The sequence below is a fragment of the Parus major genome, chromosome 1, assembly GCF_001522545.3.
Source record: "Parus major isolate Abel chromosome 1, Parus_major1.1, whole genome shotgun sequence".
Classification (NCBI taxonomy): domain Eukaryota; kingdom Metazoa; phylum Chordata; class Aves; order Passeriformes; family Paridae; genus Parus; species Parus major.
The window spans coordinates 84,788,484-84,811,062 of NC_031768.1; the positions used below are offsets into that span (position 1 = coordinate 84,788,484).

General features: G+C 44.8%; 1 protein-coding gene across 2 annotated transcripts in view; it reads right to left on the minus strand.

Moving 5' to 3' along the window:
• Positions 1 to 2,333: 2,333 nt before the first annotated feature.
• The window catches only part of MYO7A (myosin VIIA), a 61,980-nt gene continuing 41,734 nt past the window's right edge, over positions 2,334 to 22,579 (minus strand). For both annotated transcript variants that reach the window (XM_015645319.2, XM_015645297.1), the window contains 22 exons: positions 22,105 to 22,231; positions 18,625 to 18,744; positions 17,742 to 17,915; positions 16,340 to 16,567; positions 15,849 to 16,019; positions 14,735 to 14,852; positions 14,327 to 14,453; positions 14,043 to 14,212; positions 13,757 to 13,947; positions 13,080 to 13,204; positions 12,200 to 12,357; positions 11,556 to 11,709; positions 11,286 to 11,441; positions 10,826 to 10,931; positions 7,737 to 7,850; positions 6,594 to 6,681; positions 5,710 to 5,816; positions 5,325 to 5,510; positions 4,333 to 4,449; positions 3,788 to 3,871; positions 3,139 to 3,258; positions 2,334 to 2,423 (listed from right to left, as the gene is read on the minus strand). In XM_015645319.2, coding sequence (XP_015500805.1) covers positions 2,334 to 2,423; positions 3,139 to 3,258; positions 3,788 to 3,871; positions 4,333 to 4,449; positions 5,325 to 5,510; positions 5,710 to 5,816; positions 6,594 to 6,681; positions 7,737 to 7,850; positions 10,826 to 10,931; positions 11,286 to 11,441; positions 11,556 to 11,709; positions 12,200 to 12,357; positions 13,080 to 13,204; positions 13,757 to 13,947; positions 14,043 to 14,212; positions 14,327 to 14,453; positions 14,735 to 14,852; positions 15,849 to 16,019; positions 16,340 to 16,567; positions 17,742 to 17,915; positions 18,625 to 18,744; positions 22,105 to 22,231 — 3,031 coding nt within the window. The remainder of the gene's footprint in view (positions 2,424 to 3,138; positions 3,259 to 3,787; positions 3,872 to 4,332; positions 4,450 to 5,324; positions 5,511 to 5,709; positions 5,817 to 6,593; positions 6,682 to 7,736; positions 7,851 to 10,825; positions 10,932 to 11,285; positions 11,442 to 11,555; positions 11,710 to 12,199; positions 12,358 to 13,079; positions 13,205 to 13,756; positions 13,948 to 14,042; positions 14,213 to 14,326; positions 14,454 to 14,734; positions 14,853 to 15,848; positions 16,020 to 16,339; positions 16,568 to 17,741; positions 17,916 to 18,624; positions 18,745 to 22,104; positions 22,232 to 22,579) is intronic.

Below are 22,579 nucleotides of genomic sequence, written 5' to 3' on the forward strand. Positions count from 1 at the left end.
ATGATCCCACCCTTTCCCCTGGAGATGTCACCACAACTGCACAGTGCAGAACAGCCTCCCACAAGCCACTTGATGCTTTTTAATTGGATTATTTCACTTGGACATATGTTTTTTTCACGTTACATTGCTTGGTGTGAATACAAAGAGGCCAGCAGATGCTAATACATAAGACACACAGGTACACACACAGAGTCCCAGTCCTTCCCAAAATTATGGTGTGCATCGGATGCCAACAGAGCTGTAAGTGGATGGATGAGGTTGGTGGAAGGGGAAAGATGACCCAGGACAGCTCTGGAAAACACTGCTGTGCTGCATCATCTGCTGAGCATGCAATGGGTGGCAGGGATGGCTGGAGACTCAGAAAAAGCAGCAATGGTGTGGTGATGATAGGCATGTGTCTAAGGACAGGTGGGATCCCTGGGACCACTGGATCATGGGAATGGAGAGAAATGTCAGAGATGGATGGTGAGAAGGCAGCCCCCAATACAGCCTTGGTTGTTGTAACCATGCTCCCATCACCAGAGTGCTTTGGGTAGGGGATGATGGAGGAAGGGGATCTCCTAGCAGCCCTGTCTGGCTGGTGGATGGCTCCGTGCAGCATCTCATTCACTTTGATGGAGCAACCAAAATCGTAAGTCACTGCTGCATCCCACTTGAATGTCGCAGTCCTCGAGGTCTGGTAGGCAGCGCTGCCAGTTCTGCCTGACACACCATGGTGTTGGAGATTGGAGCCCAGCTGAGCTTAACAGAGCAGCATGTGACACCCCACAATATGGACTTCTACAAAAGCAGTCAAACCCAGCCCAATGCACAGGACCAAGAGAGGCCTCCACATCTACTGAGATCCACTCAGTGTTGGTTACACAAACACCAGAGCTTGGTGAACAACTGTCCCCTCTCTTGATACCCCACACCCAGCCATGTGTTTATTTGAAGCCTGGATTTTGGAAAGGCACCCCCAGGCTTCCCTCCCAGACACAATATGGTTTCAGCCTCCTCTGCCAGCAGGTCCCATCTCTGCTCCAAAGTAGGCTTGTCTGCACTGTGTGGCATTGGGTGGCAGATGAGACAAACAGCCAGCAGATGAGTACAGCCAATCAAAGACGGAGAAAAGCCCACCAAAATCAAGGGTCTGCCCTTGCTGTGAGTGGTTCAGGTTGAGCTAGGACTCATGAAGAGCTGCTTTATACAGAAACACACAAAGCACAAGAAAATCAGCTGGTACAAACCCAATGGCCAAGTTCATGTTTGAATTGCAACCCAGTATAAGCTTGGCTTCAGTCTTCCAAGCATGGGGTGTTCAAAACCCCTATATCCATATTGAAGTTTGCAGTAAAAGTCCTCCCAAGGTTAATTTTTCTGGACACAGGAAGCAAAAGGAGATAATTCATTTTCCAAGCTTCGCTTCCAGCTGAGCCCTTAGGTTGGGAAAGATGTGTCTTACTCAGCCTCTGGCAGTCATGGCTCTTCTCTATTCTCACGGGGAATCTCTGGGCAAGGGATTGTTCTGCAGGTTGCCCTCAGCCCCAAGTCAGCATCCAGATACCGGCATGAAATACAGGATTTTTTTTTTTTCCTTTTTAATATTTTAAAAAATAAATAGAAGAAGAAACAAAACTTTAAAATTTGTTCTTTAAATATTTCCAGCATTGCACGGATAGCACTTTAGTACTCTAGCCTGTTAGATCAGTAGTTTGTTTATTCTGATTCCTAGTTAAAATGTGCTCCTCCCAGCCTGTTTTTTCTTTCTGTACATCTTAAGAACATAGTGTATTCTTTTGTAATGACAAAAAAACCAAGCCCTGCAGTGTTCATTTGACATCTTTCCAGCATGGATTAGGGCTCGCTTATTCCTCTTCAAACCTGAAATTCCCAGAACTTCACCAAAAACCTGTTAGCATCCTAACAGCTCTCATATTTAAGGAAAAAAAAGCCAACAAGTGAAAACAAAGCAAGCCACGCGTGCGCACACACACACACACACACAAATCCTCTTCCAAGAGCCTTTGTGATGCCAAACAATGGGTTCAGGCAAACCTCTTGCTGGAGTGTTTTTGCATTGGTCACTGTCTGAGAGCAGTGGTGTTCCCTGGAAATCTTTGAGGTGTAGGATTGAGTTGGGATGCAGGGTGAGGAGGTCAGAGATAGTCATCTTCACTGGAAGGGGAGGTGGGATTGGAGCCCTCAAGGTCAGAGTCCAGTGAACTCCCTGATGGTGTTCGGCTCATCTTCCACATCTGGGAGGCAAAGGTTCTTGCCCAGCTGCACGGGTATCCCACAGCCCTCAGCTGGTGAATTAGCCCCATGACCATGTGCCAGTGGCTTCCTGCAGTTCACTTGCTGCCCTTTGCACTCCTCTGTTTGCTCATGGCTGTTAGCATCTGGCTGATGTACGAGGTCAAAAGATCATCCATCTTGTACCCCTGAGGAGGAGAGGGAAGATGTTACCAGCCTCTCGAGCACACCTTACCGTCTCTGGCTTGTGCCTCCTGAACACACTGGCTGCCAGTTCTCGACTTTTAAATTTTCAGGTACATTTTGACCTATTCCACTGTTCTCCTTGGGTGAAATGCCACCACCATGAGGAACAGCGTCCAAAGATAAATTGCAACATTGAGACAGAGGAAGTCCCTGTCCCAGGATGTTGCTGAGGCTAAGGACATAGGGAGCTTTGGATAGGACATAAATTTTCAAATGGCCAACAAAATACTGAATGCCTCAGATGAGCAACAATCAATCCAGAAGGAATTTTCATCCTTTGCGCTTTGGGTTTAAGAGAATCTAGGAGGAGGTTTATTGCTGTGATTGTTACTAGGGACAATCTGGATAAATGATATTGGTTAAAGGGATCAAGAGTACCCCTTGGGTCCATATCAGCTTTAATGTGTTTTTCAGTCCAGTGATAGGGAGCAGCCTCCCATGCTCCTGACACAGCAATATCCCAAGCATCTTAGGCTTGCTTGTTTGTTGGATGATGGACCATGTGAAAGCCCTGCTTCATTGAGCCGCGCCGTGGGAAAATCAGAAGAAAAAACCTGTTATCAGCGGCTCTTCTGAGAGACCACTTTCAGCCCAGAGAATCCCTGAGACAATTTACTAGCAAAGTCAGGATTTGGTCTAATCTTTAACGCTTCTTACCAGGGAGGTCTCACAGAGCAGCTTGCTTCCTCTCACCAAGTTGCCAATGGTTATGTGGAAATACGTGTTGCCACTACTCCAGTTGGAGATCTTGGTGAAGGGGTGAGTGATGAGAATATCCTGGTGGGAACACAAAACTGACACTCAACATGCAAGAGAGCTTCAACTTCCATGAGGGGCTGTGGACGTTTCTCATGACCCTGTTCACTTTCCATCACAGCAGGCCAAGGATGTCTACTGTGATGAGACTCATGGGAATGGCAGTTAGATCAAGACTCCAGATCCTCCAGAGCTTGTGAAGGACTCCTACACTAGAATGACCATGCAGGTGGTGGAAGTAAGATCTCATCTAGTCCAGCTCCTGTCCTATTGCCTGTTAAAGAATTAAGGAAGGAGTGTGTGCAACCTCCAGGTACAGGGCCCTAATAGTTGATGTTCCCAATCCATATTTTGTTGAAAAAGTCTGGGCTGGCTCTATGCAACAGTGAATTTCTGTCTCCAGAAAATATTCTGTCTATCCAGCCTTTCTAACCTGGCTTAGAGGGAACTCACAAAGTACTGGACAACATGCTCTTTGGGATGTCCTCTGTGAGGACTTGGGGACTGGGCTCAGGCGCATCTCGTGAATAGCCAAGTTAGTTTTGCTTACCTTGGTTTTGGGATCAATGAGGCTGACTCCATGCTTATTGATGGCAATTAGAAGGATTTCTGGATAATTTGGCTCTGTAGTTTGCTGTTGGAAATGACACAAACTGGTTAGGGGATGTGTCAAGCAAAATCAGACCCCTATTCCCTGTCTTCTTCTGACAGCACTGGCTTCTACTGTCCTTGATGGAACTCCAGTGCCATGGTGGGTGGTCTGGATTTGGTTTGTGGTGGATAGAGACACATCTCTTGGAAATCCACAGGTTCCCCTTTGCCTTGGCAAAAAAGAGAAAAGCTCTTGTGTGTTCAGCAGCTCAGCTGTGGGAGCAGCCCCAAAGACTGAGATATGCTGAAGCTCTACAATTATTCTGCCTGTGTAAAGAGGCAGGGCAGCAACGAACAAGTGAATTTGCCCTTTACTGATGAAGACTATTACATTTTCTCTGTTTCGCTGGGATTGTCCCAGCCTGGTTTAGATGTGGAACCCCTCTGTGGTACAGGGCTCCTGATCTTGGCTAAAAGCTGCCAGAGAACCCCCAGGGCAGGTACCTTCACTTCAAAGAATGCTGATCCAAATGTAGGCCACTTGAAGATAATCTTTAGAAAGGCAAGCTTGGCTTCTTCTCTTGTTTTGCCCGCGTGTTTGTTGTAGTATGCCACGATGGACTGCAACAGAGAACACAACAGAGAAGGAGGGTTTGCAGTACCTGGCACCAGGGATATTTGCAGGGAGGGAGCATCAGTTCCACAACAATAGAACTCATAGACTCATAGACTCATAGAAGAGTTTGGGTTGGAAGGGACCTTTGAAAGATCATTTAGTCCAACCCTCCTGCAGTGGACAGGGCTGCCTTCCCCTAGAGCAGGTTGCTCTGGGTGCTGTCCAACCTGACCTTGATGTTTGGTTCTAGTCTCTATTCCAATAACAGGTCAAAAAAGTGCTGGCTGATCACCAGAGCACGGCGTGGAACCAAGGTAGATCCTTTCTAGATAAGCTGAGCTGGTGGCTCCATTAAAGAGATTATAAATTTTGATTATCCAATTTATGCAGCAGAGGAGACTGAGAGATCTTCAACCCAGAGATGCTGATATCAGATAGGAAGCAGAAAGGACTTATCAGACTATTTCTTGACAGTGAGACACCTCTAATATTTTAAGGCTAGACCTGTTTTCACCTGTGCCACAGCTCTCCCCGTGTAAAGCAGGAAGAATTACCCCTTTACTCAGTAGTCTGCATTAAATGACAGACCACCTCTTCACGAGACCATCTCTTAGCATGTTTCCATCTGGCTTTGCATCCACCACTACAGCCACAGTCTCAGGATAAAGAAAACCCAAGGCAAGGCATGTGTATGTGAACATGCATGTACAATTTCTCCTCTCAGTGGTACCAGGGAAGCTGAAGCTCTGGTAAGGCCCAAGAAGGACCAGGTGTCACTGATTCTGGCAGTCCAGCTTCAACACTGAATGTCAGACAAGTCACCTGAGAGTCTGGGCTTCTCCCAGCCAGGCCTAGTATATGAATCAAGCTGTTGGTTTACCCTTTTCCAGTCATCTGGAGAGAGCTGCCGGATGAGGTCCTGAGGCACCAGCTCCTTCAGGAGTTTGGGGATGCTGGGGAAATAGGACTTGTCATCCTCAAACTTGACCCGGTAGATGAGAGCTGCCAGCTGCAGGACCTCTTCCCGTGAGCACTTGTGGTAGCCACGCAGGTACTTTGGTAACTCCTGTATGGAGGAAGGAACAACAGAAAGATAGAGAGGATGTGCATGGACCTTCACCCTCAGATGTTAAATGGAGTTTGTGTAGGTATCCAGCCCCTGGCTAAGAGGCTATTCCCTGAGAACATCTGCAGATGGACAAGTCTTTGCAACCTATTTCTAATCCCTCCCAAGTCTCCACTGCTACTGCAGAGTCCCGGCACACCTGGTAATAGTGGAAGATTGAGTCTGCCATCGAGTCTTTTCCAGGCGTTGTGTTGGTCCACAGTTTTTTCATGAAGAACACTTGGTAGGTGAGGGAAGGCACTATACCTGTGTATATGATGTAAACATAAGAGTGATGGTGTGAGTGCCAGCTGGCAATCGGTGTCTGCATCCAGCAGTGCCCATGTGCCATCACAGTTTGCAGGGACAGGGCATTCACAAGGCCAAATGGGTTCTGACTGTGCAGAACAAACAACATCACTGCCACGCAAACCTTTAATAAATTGTAAAAAGTGTCTAGGTTCACTTGCACAACTGTACTTCATTGATAGTACCCACTTCTAACACAGGACAGAGTTCTACCCTGGAGGCACCTGTGTCCTGCAGCCACTGGTAAATTCAGCAGAGCTGCAACCAATTCCCCTTTGGATGTGGTCAGTGAGGTGAGATCAATCCCACCACTGAAACCTTCCTGCAGGCACTTCCTGGAGAGATGCCCTCCAGCAGGTGTTTCTCACAGGGGCCAGGACTAGCCTTGGAACAGAGGTTTTCCTGCTCCTGGATGGACCACCTCCTAGGTGATGTCCCCAGGGATGGTGCAGAGAGCACCACCCCCACAAGTGTGGCCTGACAGATCACAGAATCACTGAGGTTGGAAAAGATCTCTGAGTCCAACCATTAACCTAACACTGCCAGGAGCACCATACCATGTCCCTAAGCACCACATCTACATTTTTTTGAACACTAGAGGACAGTGATTCCACCACTTTTGTGTACAGCCTGTTCCAATACTTGTGGCAGACTATGCGGTCAATCTTGTTTCAAACGGCTGGAGGGCTGTAGGAAGGTTGAGTGTGTCCCAGACTGGAAAAAAGTTATCATTACCATCTTTTGCTGGTCTTGCTTTCTTTATCCAGTCTGTCAGGTGTCTCACAAAGTCAAAGAAGAAATCTCCCTCTGGCACACTGATGACCTGGCAGGGACACAGTAGATAGTCATAAGCAAGTCATACAATAGGATCACAGAATATCCTGAGCTGGAAGGGACCCAGCAAGGTCATCAAAGCTCATCTTCTGGCCCTGCACAGGATATCTTTAAGAATCACAGCATGTGCTTAACAGCATTGTACAAAAGCTCCTTGAAATCTGTCAGGCTTGGTGCCACGACCGCCTCCCTGGGGAGTCTGGTCCAGTGCCAAACAACCCTTTATGTGAAGATCCTTTTCCTAGTATCCAGCCTACATGTCCCCTGACACAGCTTCATGCCATTCCCTTGAGCGTCATCACTGGTCAACCTAGAGGAGAGAGCAATGTCTTCCCCTCCTCTTCCTCTCATGAGAAAGTTGCAGACTGCAATGAGGTCTCCTCTCAGTCCTTCAGGCTGAATAAACCAAGTGACCTCAGCTGCTCCTCACATAGCTTTCCCCTCAAGGACCTCCACCATTGCCACAGCCTCTCTAACAGCTTTATTTCCTTCTTATATTTTGGTGCCCCAAACTAGTGGCAAGACTCCACAGGCAGGGTTGGCCACTGCCCAGCCCATCTCCTGCAGTTGTTGCTCTCTGCTCTGTACTTCTTACACTAATGTGTTATAAACTGCTGATGTGAGAAAGCCAATGACAGCACCTTGCTTTGGGCTCTGTCTCTAATTTCATCCATTACTCCTTATTGCAACCTGTTTCACCACAACACTTCCTTTCCTTTCCTGATGATATCTCCATAGATTTCTCCCAGTTGCCAGAGGCAGCTCTAAGCTATGCATTTTTCTTACTTGGTATTTTCTTATAAACACAATTCAGCAACAGGCTAGGAGGGCTTTGCCTGTCTGTGCTTTAAGTCCTTTGGGGTGACTGCTATAAGGCAGGGCTATAGGACTGCAAACCTCACCTGTATCAGGTTAGATCTGACTTAGATATGTCACACAGCTTGTAGGGAAATGCTTCTCACCACACAGCTCTGGCTCCACCAATGTGTACCCACTGGCAAGTGGGTTGTCCCAGGTACTTCAGCCTCTGGGTGGGTCACTCACCTTGTCAGAGATTTTGACGAAGAGGCTGAAGCCCTCAGAGGACTTCAGGAGAAGCCTGTTGGAAATGTTCTGGCAGAAGTCCTTGGCTTTTGTGCTGGATTCCACCTCAAATGCCTACAAAGAGAGGAAGATCACCACTTCTGTCTAAGGGTTAATTTCCCTTTTTGCTCTCTTTGAGGAACTCCAGGTACACACACACACACACAGGGGTTTAGATGCCCACCACCAGTGAAATCAGTGACATTGAGGACTGGGGCTCTGTGCATCAGAAGGGATATTGCAGAAGCTCTGTCATGCTACTGCTGTACCATTGTACTTTGTGATGCTGTATTAATATCCTGTGGTTTATCCAGAGCTCCCCAGGCAATGCAAGAGATTTTTCTGATGTAACAGTGAAGTGTCAGAACTATTTATTTGAGGAAAGAGGGGTGGGAAAGAGAGAGTGAGAGACCTCCAGGCTGATTTGTCCCAACTGTCTCTCCAGTGATGATGAGGAAGTTAGATGCCTGGCTTAGACCTGGTTTCTAGACAGCTGACTAGAGGAAAAATAATTCCTGTTGGACGAATATCTAAAGGATACGATGTTTAAAGGTCTGTCCCATTTGTATGCACATCCCAATTCTGGTTCTGCCTTTTGAGCTGTGCTCAGCATTTACATTGCCTCATATCATGGTTTAAGAAAGTCCAGTTTTCAGCTGTGGGGACCTGGAAGAGCCAATCAGCTGCCTAGTTTGGAAGATCAAACCACTTACAAGGGCTGAATATGTCCCTGTTAAAACATATTTAAGGATGGGCTAGCCCATGGGAAGCTCTTTTTGGTCTGACTTTTGTAAGGAAACTGGCCAGGCCAGCGCTGTGCAGCCAGGGCAGTGCCACATGGCTGTGGCTATTTTGGCATGGCTTGCAAATGAACTTTGTTTACTCTGGGACCAGGAGTGGCCACCAGCATCCCGATCTGGGAGCGGCCATGCGGCCAGGACTGCACAGCCAAAATTGGTGTGACCGCGGTGGCACCGTGCAGCTGCGGCTATCTCAGTATGACTGGTAATGGACTTCGATTAGCCACTTTTAGCCAACTATGCTGTGGACAGAAGGACAAAAAGGGTGGCAGCAGTTTTTTTGTTTCCAGCCCCCTGTATGCAGGGATGGCGCCAGCAGCCAGACTTTGTTTTTTCCCTGTTATTCATGGAATTCATTGTGGGGTGCAGCGTTCTAACCACAGGTGGGAGTAGGAGCACCAGTGTTGAAATAAGCAGATGTTACAGTAGCAGTAATCCAATGAGAAGCTTGGACAGAGAGAGATGAGAGTTGAAAAACTTTGCCTCAGGAATAGAAGAAAAAAACCGCTGTTGCCAGAGATGGATGAAAATAATTTTTTGTTTTTATGCTAGAATAGCTCATCCTTAAAATAGCACCCCAATAAGTTGACATGGCCCATGAATGCAGCTTTGGGAAAGCTGCAAGAGATGGGAGGGACTTTCACACTGTGAGCAGATTTTCCTTTCCCAAGTGGCCAGTTTGCTGTGATATTGAAGCCACAAGACAACTGTTTCTTCTGGAGAAGTCTTCATGGCATGGCAAGAGAGACTCCTCTCCCTAAGTGAACTGAAGAAAGACTATTTTAGGGGTGGTAAACTGACTGAAAGTCCCAGTTTTTGTCTCTTTATGTTGTCAGTGGGAAAGAAAAGAGGGTGTGGGGGAAGGAGAAGTGTCCTGAAGGTTTATTCTAATTTTCTTATTATTTTTCATTTAATTCTGTTAATAAAGCTTTTCTTTATACCCTTTAAAGGAGGGCAAAGCCTGCTTTGCCCTCCTCCTAATCCATATCTCACAGCAGGAAATGAGTAAATAATGTTAGTGGGTGCACTGGTGTTTGGCCAGCACTAAAACCACTACAATAATTGGTCTATTGGCTGGGAAATAAACCAAAACCACTACACTTAATTGGTGTTTCTGCCCAGTTTCTGAAACCACTACACCTCAGTTTTGCTCTGAAACAGATTCAGCTCATAGCAGTTTAAGGAACTTAAGCTTCTGACCACCACATGCACAGCTGAACCACCATGTTCCACATCCCACAAGAGTCTGATCTGGGGTTCAGTACTGCTAATGCTCAGCAGCACTTCAGTGCCAGATGCATGTTGTACTGGAATGATGCTACTCTGCCAGTCCACCTAGTGACTTCCATTGCCAAATGGATCACAGTAAACGCATCCAAGTGTAGAAGTCCCCACTGCTTCCTTCTACTGGCTCTCACAGAGATGCATGTGTATGAAGTAGTGTCATGCTCATTGCTGGTCACACAAGAAAAAATAAAATGATGAGAAACCCCAAGAATTCTCTCAACACTCCATTACAGATAAACCAGGGCACTCACAGCTGCTGCAGAGGAATAGTCCTTTTCTTTCCATGGGTGTGGACTGTTTTACAAGTAAACCCACTTGGAAACAGGGAAATTTAGTTGTACCCAAGGGTATGAGGGAAGAGAGAGATGTGAGCCTCATAGGAAGACTAATCAGTAGGTGAGACAGCAGCATCTGCAAGAACATGCCTATTTGCTCTGGCATCAATATGACTAGCTCCCTTATCAGCATATCAGATGCTTAGTGAGAGCTTTCTGAGTGCAGGTATGATCTCTGTGTCATCTCAGGTCAGAAGGGGTAATCTCAGTCACCCACTTGCCAGTGCTGCAATAGTCTGCCCAGTTCCTGGGGGGGGGGGGGCCTCATGGTACCCCCCTCTGGGTATTGTTGGGTGGACAATATCTGTTGGTTTAGGCTCTGAATAACTGAAAGCCAAGGCCTGTGAGCTACTCTGAGTGAATGGATGAACCTATCCAGTTTCCCTCTTTCTGCAGTCAAACTCTAAAGCCTCTAGTGAACACTGGCAAAGCACCCATATCTTGAAAAACACCACTTGCACCAAATCCGAATAGAAAAGGATGGATTCTTCTTGTAATGCTTTGGCCCAGAGGCTTCTGGAAAGGCTGAGCTTTTCTAAATCAGAACCAATATTAACCTCCTCTGAGATTTTAATAAGCAGATTGACAGCCATGCCAACAGAAAAGCATTTCCTTCTCCCCCATTTACCTCATCAGTGTCATCAGGGAAGTAAACCTTGTGGAAAATTTGGGTTGTTTTGTGTTGAATGGCTTCCACTTCTACTAGATGGGGCGGGTATTTTCTGGATCCATTCCTGAAAAACAGGAGGTGGCAAGTATCACAGCATCATCATAGCAAGAATCCTTTGTTTAAATCTTCCTTTTTTAATGCATATTCTTTTTGAGTAACTTCAGCTACTTTCTTAAGATTTATTTTCCTTCTAAAAAGAAGAAAGTGACTTAAATGGACATGGATGAAATTGATTAATTTCTGTTTTTCTGCACTGCTTATCAGCAACCCATTGTCCATTTCAGTTTGGTGGAATAGAGACAGAGGCTGTGAGCTTTCACTGTGCCCCCAGTCACCAAAATATCTCCCAGTTGTACTTTTTCACACATATTTGGATGTTGTGGCACAGCTAGGGCTAGGAGGTCTTTCAGTGCCATACCGTAGGGCTTTCTGGAGTCTCTGGATGCAGTCTGCTGCCAAGGGGTGATGTTTCCGGGATTGCAGGAACCTCTGGACGTGGGGCAGGAGGATGTTACTTGGAGGGAAAAGGCCTGTACACAACCACAGCAACTCCCAGCCTTTCTCTTCACTGTATCTGCACAAGAAGAGACCCAGGAGGAAAAAAATTATTTGTGGCACAAACACTTCAGATCTGCTTTGCCCAACACAGTATAATGCATTTGGGCCAAGGGGAACAAACAGCTCTTACTTGATGTGGTTGTCCGTGAGCTGCTTGAGGGTCTGGCAGTAGATTTCATCTTTTAGGGGTTCAGCTTTCAAGGCACCTTCAAATATTTGGTCTGTCAGCTCATTGACTGAGCGGGTCCTTTTGGATGGGTAGTCACCCATATATTTCAGCACAGGTGGGAGGCAGGAGTCAAGGATGAGCTAACTGGGATATTTGGTGAAGCCCCTCTGTTGATGATGCTGTTAAAGACATGCTACACATGACTATGGAAGTGCCTGCAAAGGGATATTCAGGCATCAAACTCTGTCCCCAAGGCCATGTGGACTGGTCTGCACATTGATTAGGGCTTTAGGGCATCCATAGCAGGTGCACTTGGCAGAGAGTCAGCTGAACCAAGACAGAACAGCACTAGTGAATGTGGACCAGCAGGACTCAATAACTGCTCCCTGAATCCTCACTGATTAAGTAGACACCTCAGATTTCAAGGATGTTAAAGTACAGATTTCTGGCGCAGACCCATCTCCAAGCCTGTGACATGGTCCCACAGCCCTTAAGAGGGACCACAAATATTTCTTTGGGCTTTGCTCGGAGCCCTAAAAAGCCTGGTCAGCCCTTTGCCTATCAGACTTGTTGCCGAAGGGCACTCCCAAGCAGAGGAAGGATATCAATAAAGGCCATACAGGCTTCTTGGGACAGCTCCTCGCTGCCCAGGATCTTCTTCAGCAGTGGCTGTTTGATGGGCTCACGGGTGTAACACCACAGCTTGTCCTTGCCACGGCTCTTGGTGATCATCACCCGGCTGAGGGTGTGTTTTGGAGGTGGCCTGGTGGCAAATGCAAAGCAAGAGGTGGAGAGATTACAGGGATAATAGGAACAGCTTACAGCCAATGTTTCACCTAGGACAGTTGCTCACAGCACCCGGAAAAAGAGCTCTTACAACAAATGGGACATCACAATTTAGCATGTATCCAGCTCCAGTTCTGCTGAAAGAGAACCACTTGCACTTTCCTATGGCTCAGAAGAATCTCTTATAGACCCTACCCCAGTAATGACACCACACCCATCCTATCCCAAAACGCTTCTAACCATGGGAAGGATGATGGCAATGAATGGTCAGGGCAGTCACAATGAAAGAATATCACCTAACAGTATAAGCCTGACAAGGGGAAAACATCTCAGAGGAACTGATCAGCCTGTTTGGATTGCCAGCCCATCCAAACAAAAGTGGGAGCGTTGGTCAGCTGCATTCACCAGTGGTGCACATTTAAATTTTTGGAGCTGAGATGAAAATGCCTATATAGCCTAAGCACATCCTCCCATATAATATTAAATTTCAAATTGCTACACCACTGCTGAGAAGAAATCCTTTATAAAACCTTATCTGTGGAAAAACTGCAGTTCAAATGCCATGACCTAAACCAGAGGTTGCAGCTGTACAAAAATGGGGTATTCAGAGTCTTTTCCAGTAGCAAAATGTTCCTGATTTCCACGTTACCTGCCGAGGGATTCCTATAATTTTTGAGAATGGTTTAAAAAAAAAATCACCTAAAGTAATCATAGGAAAATTCCTCCAAGGTGTATGGCTTTACTCTTTCTTCACTGTCTGAAATTGCCATCTGAGAGGTTCTGATAACATCTTGTCGTTGGTCAGGGGTCATTGTGACCAGGGCCTATGGGATGAAAAGCTCTCTGTTACCTGGTATATTTGAAATAAAATATATCTGATGTATTCAAAGAGAGGAAGGAGATATAAAACAAGAACAGTGGCAATGAGAATAATCCATCAATTCCCATTAACAGTCGGTTAGAACTGTACAATTTTCACTTCTCTGTGTCATTCTCAGTCACTAAAGCAAGGAATAACAGGTATTTCCACAGTGTGGATCATTCCCTAAGGAAGATAATGTGCTCTGGAACCCACAGATCCATATGTGAGTGTAGCAGTTCCCTCCAACCAAAAATACACCTTTAAGCAATCAGGCCAGCAGGAAGAGTTTAGCAAAATATATGGATATTCCAAGTCACAAGTTTGTGGTGTCCTGAGTGCCAAGATCAGAAAAAAGGCTGAGATCACTTTTGCCTTGGACAACTTGTCACCTGTCTCATCCACTTTGGTTTCTCCCTTATGTTCAGGGAGACTCTGGCCAGATCTAAGCACTTCATGAAGGTTTCGACCTCCCTGGACGTTGTACCAAGTAGTGTAATTCTGTAAGATTACTTACCACGATCTCCAGTGGAGGCATGGTGACTGTAGGCAAGACATAGACTGAATCAGTTGGGAAATCCCCTCTCTGCTTGGTCCGTTCATTGAACCCATTAGCCCAACCCGAGTTCATCACTTGTTCTCCTGTGTCCTGGTCCAGAACTATCAGGTCTCCTTTAAGGAAGCTGAGGAACCCAGATTCCTCTCCCACTGCAAAAAATTGGTTTGAATTGTTTTTTTTTCAAATTCCTCAGGAATATTAAATTTATCTATATGTTTACCAGTGAGCTGGGCTATTTACTTGCCTGGATTTGGGTTGTCTTGGAGAGTGACCACATACTTGGATCGTTTCCTTAGTCCTTCAAGGAAGGTCACCACCAGGTCCCGGATATCCTCTGCATTGTTGGAGGTGAAAGTGTATTCATCACCTTTAATGGTGGCCAGGGTGAAGCTCTGCCCTTGCAGCTTTCCTCCTCTGGGATATATTTTTATAGGAGACATAAACATGAAACATAATGACATCCAGAGGCAAAGCCTGGAAAAGAACTGATCTATGGTAAGATTGTCAGCCAAGTCTATTTCTCCTTACCTGCTGCTTGACACAGCTGTGATCTCTGGGAAAGAGAGCTCTAAGAGAACCTGCTCCTGTTCATCCACAAAGTACACCCCTGTCCAGTTGACAGCTACAATCACATCATTTTTAGGCAGACTTGGTCCTGGGTTGAAGATAAGACATTCAATCAGCTGATGAAAGGTGTTAGGATACAGAAAACATTCCAAAGGAGGATGCAATGATCAAAAAGCTCTGTGTTTTTTAAAGGGCAAGAAATAGTGGCAGACCTATAGCCTGAGCCATTGCTAATCAGGACGCAACAAAAAATAATGCATCCAAAAAGACCAGCTAGATGGTTCCCTTCTTGTCTGTGGAATCCCCATCTCTCCTTCCTTTTGCTTTTTAGAGCATCTTGTGCTCTGAGGATGTGCTCTCCTGACTCACCTGAGAATTTGAAGGCTTCATAAAACCGAGAAAACAGCAAAGGCCACTTGAAACGTGCAAAATCCACCACTTCTTCCTTGACCTTTTTTGGGTCCGCCCTCTTCTGAGTATAAATTCCCTGCAGGAAAAGCAAACCACAACCAACATGAAGCAAAACACAGTTATATCCAGGAAAAGAGCAAGGAAAATCATTCCATGAAATGAAAATCTTGGAACAAATATTAATGGAAGTCTCAGCGTGGCTAAGGGCCAAACTACTACAGGAACAAGAGACAGTTTGGGCAAAGTCCTGGCCTTCAGTTCCCACTTTATGGAATAATTTGACTTGGAGAAGGCTGGGCAGGTATCTGGAGTGACCAGTCTCTGTAAGGCTTGTCTCAGCTGACTGTGGGTTTCCCTAAAGTAAGTGTTTACTTTTCAGCTTGACATTCCTTTAGTTGGAAGCTGACACTCATCAGCCCTTAAGCCCCTTATTTAGGGCATCCTTAGACACCTGACACTTCTGTACAAAGCTGACAGACTGACAGGGGATGTGCAAGATCCAAGTGAATCCCTCTATCTCCACTGACACTACACTGAGATGAGACTCCTAATGCACTTGGATATGTTTATATAGTAGGGGTCCTAATCTGAAGCTGGCTCCTGATGTTACATGAATGCCCATCCTCATACCAGGAACATCACCCCTCATGGCATCATGAGTACTGGGTAATGACTTATGGAAAGTGTTGCAGTGTGAGAGCATCACAAATGTTCTAATTGAAGTCAGGAAGGTTTTATACAAAGCTCAGCATAATAAATTCCTGACATTACCCAGAGACACAAAACCACCTCTGAAATACAACTGGTGACACCACAATCTCGTGTAACAGGAATGCCACCCCAGAGATGGCGTTCTGCATCTCACAGTAAATCTTTGCAGGATGTCTTCTGTCAGATCTTGCATAACAACCAGTGGTAAAGCTGAATATGGTTAGTACAAGCCCTGCCCTTTCTCATTATTTTAGCTTCAGACCAGGCTAAGAGTTGAGCTATGATGTCTGACATATGTTTAAAAGGCACATGAAGCTATTGAAGCATGATGTGGTCCTCGACAGGTGATCTATTGTCCCACCTTTTTATGTGCAGCTATAATGAGCTGAGCCCATTTTTCCACTGTTTTTGAAGCTGTGATCTCTCTGTCTGGAATGTAGGATGGAATTAGATTTAGCAGCCTTTCCAGTACCATCTCTGACCCATAGTCCACGTAGTACTGCTGGGAAGCCAGTTCTGCCAGATCTTCTTCCTGTGGGAGCCAACAAACCAAACTGATGCTGTCAGCAAGTCATCACAACATTCATCCTCCACCACTCAACGAGCCTGTTGTGGAGGCTGGGTGTACTACAGAATTGTGTGGGGATGCTTCATTTTGGGAGAACTTCACCTTTTGCAGTTTTTTGCACATGTAAAGTTCAGGACTTTGACCACTAAAAGCTATGATTAAGCCTTAACATAGTCATTGTTCATAGTCCAGGAAGGAATATTTATCATCTCCCTTGTTGTAACCTATTTCACTATCTCAAAGACACTTGTCAGACCAGACTGGGAGCTGCTGAGGTCACATACCTTGTCACACCGATACTCCCCAAACTTCACCCCTCGCACAATCTGTTGGTAGATGAGATTGGTGGCCACGTTGTCCTCACTGGGGTTGTGCCAGGGCGTGAAGATCTCCTTCCTGAAGAAGAGCCGCCATGGTGCGTTGCGCTCCTGCGCTCCCTGCTCCTTGGCGTACTGCTCGCACTGGGACACAGCATCCATCACATGGTCATTGCCACTCCCCAACGAGGACACCTAGGCAGGGCAGAGAGAAATGTGGCTTTCATCTGACCAAATGTAGACCTTTTTAGGTAGAGAGATCTATTTTTGAGTCACTCAGACTACCTTTATAATCCAAATAGTCAAAATAATCAGAATAATCAATGGTTCTATGTCATCTAGCCAGCCAAGTTCTGCAGCATGGCTGGATGAGCCATTCCATTTTGAGCTCCAGTTTCTCATCCAGACTGAAAGGAGAGCATCAACATGAATCACCAAAGTCAATGGTCCCATTTTAAACTACTGTTGATTCATACTGTGCTTTGAAAAACACTGTTTCAAAGTCATGGGCTTGGATCCAACCTAGCTAAGCGTCAAAAAAACCCAGAATAAAATAGTCTATCCTTTACAAAAATGTACCTGTCTTCTCACTGGGGTCTGCTGTGAACTCCCCAAAGCACTGTATCTCCTCAGACCTAGCATCCCTTGCTGAATGCCTCATCAAAAAAGATAAAGAAATCAGAGTATAAACTATTTTCTTCTCCACCTAGAGGCAGAGGTGGCCACAATGTAGGTGAGAACATGCTTCATCTTCTTACACAGCAGCTCTTGGAATACTTGAGTTTCATTGACTTGCAGCTGTTGTCTCACCTGATGAAGCTTTACCCCTCTCATTTACGCTCACCTTTATTTTAACAGAATTTCTGAAAAATATATATTTTAAGGTTAAATAAACCAGGTTAAATGCCAATGCAGGCATTGCAGTCCGGATTTTAGCTCATTTTGGAAGCTTAATTTAAACTGTTAGCTTTCCAATTAAATTTAATTGGCTCCCTTGCATAAAGAATCCATCTAGGATGTTTTACTGGAAATTCATTTCTAAGAAGCTTAACTAAGAGTAAGAGAATAGCATCACACACATGTATAGAAGGAAAGGAATTTCTGAAGGTTTCTGGTCCACCATACTGGTCAGAACAGGTGCATCTTTGAATGGGTTTCTCTGTGCATTTTCCTGTTAAATTCTGAATATCTCCAAGGAGAGACATTTTCCTACAACCCAGCTTCAGAATTTGACTACTCTTTTTGTGAAAACCATGCTGACACTTGTACTGTAGAAATAATCCCTCTGCCTTCTGGAAGTTATCTGACAGCAAGGAGAAACCTCCCACTTCTTTCCCAGAACTATTCAGGAACAGGACTTAAGATATACCTTGTCAAAAAGTGCAATGTAGAGTGAAAAGCCAAATCGGTCCTTCAGGCTGATTTTGTCAGCCAAAGAATTACAGAGCTCTTTAGCAGTTGTTGCAGAGTCTGTCAACAGTGTCTTTGTTGTCCCATCCATAAATGTGACAGGCAGCATGATCGGTTTCTTGGACTTGGTTGCCTAAAGGATTAAAGTCAAACTTTATAATGTTACGTGTATTTCAGTACTATTTACCTGCATACTCTTTACCCTACTCTGGTAACCACTTACTAATTCCTGATCCCACTGACTGGCTGCTTCTCAGTGCGACACCACCGTATTTATCAACAGGATAATGTGCAGTCAGCCACTGGAAGCATGTGGAAGCCACAGATATTTTATTTAATACATTCAGTCATCAAGATGCCTAATCCAGAAAACACAAGCATGCTTGGAAATGCTCATGGACACTGGAGCACAACTGTATATTCTGCAAATCAGTTTAGAAAATGAGAAATTTTTGCACAAACTACCTGTTCCAGCTATAATTATCCCCAAACAAGTCCCAGGGACCACTCACAGGAGACAGTTTGCCTGCAGCCACCTTCATCTGGAAGACAGTTCCTTTGAACACACAGGGGCTTGCTCTGTGCCAGCTGGCCTCAATGCCAACAGCACACATTTAATTTACAAATACTGATGCAGCCAAGAGGATTGATCTTCAACATACCCTGGAGCAAATCCAGGATGTACGGGGAATGCAATATGTTGGAATTTCGTGAAAATTCTTGACAGAAATAGGCACTTTGTTGTCCCACGTTCTGTCCTGACAGAGATGTGGTTCTTGTGACAGTGAAAGGCTTAAACTTTGAGCCCCAGTTCCCTGGGGAGGCAATGGAGGGGCTCATACCTGCAGCTCCAGCCAGCTGGGTGGCTGTGTCCTTGTCCCATTGGCAAACGTCCGCCTCAGCCTCTCTTCACAATAGGGAGCATAACCTGGGGGGCCTCCGTTGATAAAGTTCCTTAAATACTGTTGGCAGCAGGGAACACATTGTTCAGACTTTTGGCTTAAGAGGCCGATCATTTGCAAAAAGTAATGTTTTACTGGAGAAAAGCCCTCTGTGACTAATGACAGTGATACCACTCAGGCTCAGATGTTCCTACATCACACTGCTGGGAGCTGAGAGGGAGTAGGACAGTCTGCACCCCTGCCCTAGTTCTTCTACTGTGCATTTCTGGCCTCAGAGGAGGTAAGATACCAGACTAGACAGACCTTTGACTGAAGCCAGTGAAACAACTTTTCTGTTTCTGCTATTGGTGCCCAGTGATTTCTATCTTTATATTTTAAAGATGTGTTATAAAATATTATTGAGTGTTGGTCAAAAAGATGGGAGTGAATGAAAAAGATGTGTAAGTAATGATTCAGGGGAATTGTAACTGAATGCCATTCAGAACATTTAACTGACAGCACAAAACGTCTTTCAGAGTGACATTAAACAGATATCTCCTCAGTCAGATTTTAAATTGCATTTTGGCCTAAACCAGAATTTGAAGCACTTCAGTACATGTTAAAAATACAACATTATTGTAGAGAAAATTAAATCCAGTGATTTCCACAATATGAAAGTAAACACACTTAAAAATATTACACCACCATCTTGGCCAAAATGTTAGCTAAGACTAAAAAATCTGTAAATTGAATTTTTCTGAGAGACTTTATATTAAGATAAAGAGTTCTCTGAACGATAGCACACAGTTATTCCTTCAGAAACACAGACTGCTTTATAACACTGTCAGCCATAAATAACATGGCTAGAGAGACAGATAACTCTGTCAATCGTAACTTACAGAGACATTATGAAGTACCTACATGATACAAGCAGGTTATAGGGATGAGATCTTCTGCAAACGATAGTAAGCAGTTGATGCAATGTAAAAGTGCAGTTTTAATTATGCTATTGCTAATAATGAACTATGCAATTACTTATTTTTTCACATTCCTACCTCCCTCTGACTGAACCTTCCCACCTAGGCCTGCTGCTGGTTGAAAGAAAGGTGCAAGGAACAGGAGTGCTAATGTGTCTTGGCCCATGTTTAACACATGATGCGATAAAGGTGTCTAATGGGATCCAAAGCACAACTTGAATATTTGGGAGCAGGAATACATATTGAAGACCTGCCTCATTATCAGTGAAATCCTTCTTATAATGTTGAGTTCTAATTGATACTTTTGAATGACAGAATCATAAAAGGAAATGGATACCATCCAGAGGCACTTGGACATGGTTAAGAGTTGGGCCTGCATGAACCACAGGAAGTTCAACAAGGACAAAAGCAATTTCCTGCACCTGGGCTGTGGCAATCCCAAATACAGGCTGGACAGAGAATGGATTGAGACTAATCCTGGGAAGGAGGACTTGAGTGTATCCATGGACAAGAAGCTCAGTATGACCCACCAGTGTGCACTCACAGTGTGGACCCAACATGTCCTGGCCTGCATCACCAGCAGTGTGGGGAGCAGGGCGAGGGAGGAGATTCTGCCTCCCTGCTCTGCCCTAACCAGATCCCACTGGGATCCCACTGCATCCAGCTCTGGGGCCCCAGCACAGGAAAGATGCTGAGCTGTTGGAGCAAGCCCAGAGGAGGCTGCTAAGACACTTGAGGGTTGGAGCACCTCTGCTATGGGGACAGGCTGAGAGAGCTGGGAATGTTCAGCCTGGAGAAGGGAAGACTCCAGGGAGATGTTAGAGCACCTTCTGGACCTTAGAGGGGATACAAGAGAGCTGGAGAGGGACTTCATGATAAGGGCATGGAATGACAGGACAAAGGGAAGTTGCTTTAAACCAAAAGAGGGCAGGTTTAGATTTGGCATAAGGAATAAATTCTTTCCTATAAGGGTAGGGTAAGAGAGTGGAACAGGTTGCCCAGAAAAATTGTGTCTGCCTCATCCCTGGAAACATTCAAGGCCAGGCTGAATGGGACTCTGAGAAATCTGGTCTAGGAACCAGAAGGAATGCCCTCCTGGCAGCAGGGTTGAACTAGATGACTTATAAAGATCCCTTCCAACCCAAACCATTCTATGCCTCTATGATTCTATGATCCTGGGATTGTCTGATTCTATGTCTGAGTCTCCAGAACTACTTATAAATTATTTCTGACAAGTGCTTCACTACCCTAAAGTAATCTTCTGTTATTAAAGATTTAAACCAACACAACTTCCTGCACCATACTTCTCAGATCTCATTTCCACACATAATTTAATTTTCTGTGACTTTGCCTGTGATTTATCTTCTTTATTATATTTCACACTGACAAGGCCTGGGGATGAAGGAAGCATTTCTATTCCTGGCCTCAGCTCTTTCAGTGCTGAACACCCAGTACCTAATCTGATATCTATGGAAATTAATGGAACATCTTTATTTCCAGTCAGGCACTGGAACAAATTGTCCAGGGAAGTAGTAGAATCACCATCCCTGGACGTGCTGAAAAAAATGGAGGTATGGCATCTGTGGACATGCTTTACTGGTAGGCTTGGCAGTGGTTAGACTTGATCTTAGACATCTTTTCCAACCCAAACAATTCCATGACTCTACAACTCATTTGGAAAGCAGACTGTTCAAATCTAGAACAGAACTTTGCCCAGAAAAGAGAAAAAGAAAATACTTAAGAACAACCTGAATTTCAAAAGTGTCAGCCCCTTGCCATCTCCCACTGACTTCAATCCTGCTGATCCACAGTGCTGCTGAAGATGGTTACATGAGATGTCATCTCATGTAGCTGTTTGGAATTGGATGTTTTCAATATGACACATGATGGGGAACATAGCAGCATTCAGAGAGCACCTTTGCAAATGTACATCCACGTAAATTAAATCCTTCCCTTTCTGTGTGCATTTTTTTTAGTACAAATTCATATTTATAATTAGCTGTGTTCCATTCTTTGCCACTTTTGGTAGAGTAGATGGTCTGAGGTCATTCTGTCAAAGCCAGTAGATGCTGAATGCACAGACTTTTGAATATATGAAACAGAGGAGAAATGTGGGTTATTCTGGTTGTGTAAATTCCATTTGCAGCCTCCCACAAACAAATTTCCTACTGGAAGTCACTTAATCACATCTTGACATATCTACATGCAGGAGACATCATCTAATTTGGATGTCTACATTACCTTTAGAGTCACAGGAAAGAGACAGTCACTCCTCAGGGGTGACTCATCTCATTGGCATTAGACATTGAACATGAACAATTTTCTTAGGAACTCTGTCATCTTCATTTCTGGCAAAGACTGGGATTCCCTCTACTGTGAAACCCAAGAGAAAAGCTGGTCCCATGAGTGGAAAATAAAATGTACCGGTAGATAATTTGTTAGACAAATGTAATCTACAATTTACCTTCACAAACTTCTCAGAAGGAGCAAAACATCCCACACAAAGGGACATCAGGATCCAACCCCTAGCATGGCTGCTTTTGGATGGGTTCTGAGTCAGCTGCTTGCAGATTTGACAGTAGATTTCATCCCTACAACAGGAATAAAAAAAATAATTAGAAGTTAAACAATAAAAAAAAGGAACTATTTAACATTAATTCCCATTAATAAACAAAAACACATAAATTGGCTAAATCAGATGTGGAACTGGCCTTTCCAATTTTTGAATGTTTCATTTAGCAGCTGAAATGATTTTGAATTTTTCATTAGTAGACCATTAAAAATATTCACACAAACAAAAGAGATACAATGGTCAAATGGAAAACAAAGCAGTGAGGAACAAGAGTAGGCATCTAAAAAAATAATCCAGTGTCATTAGGATTTTCAGAAATGTTTGAATCCCTTTGCACAGTCTTTCTACTGGGCCTGATACGGACAGT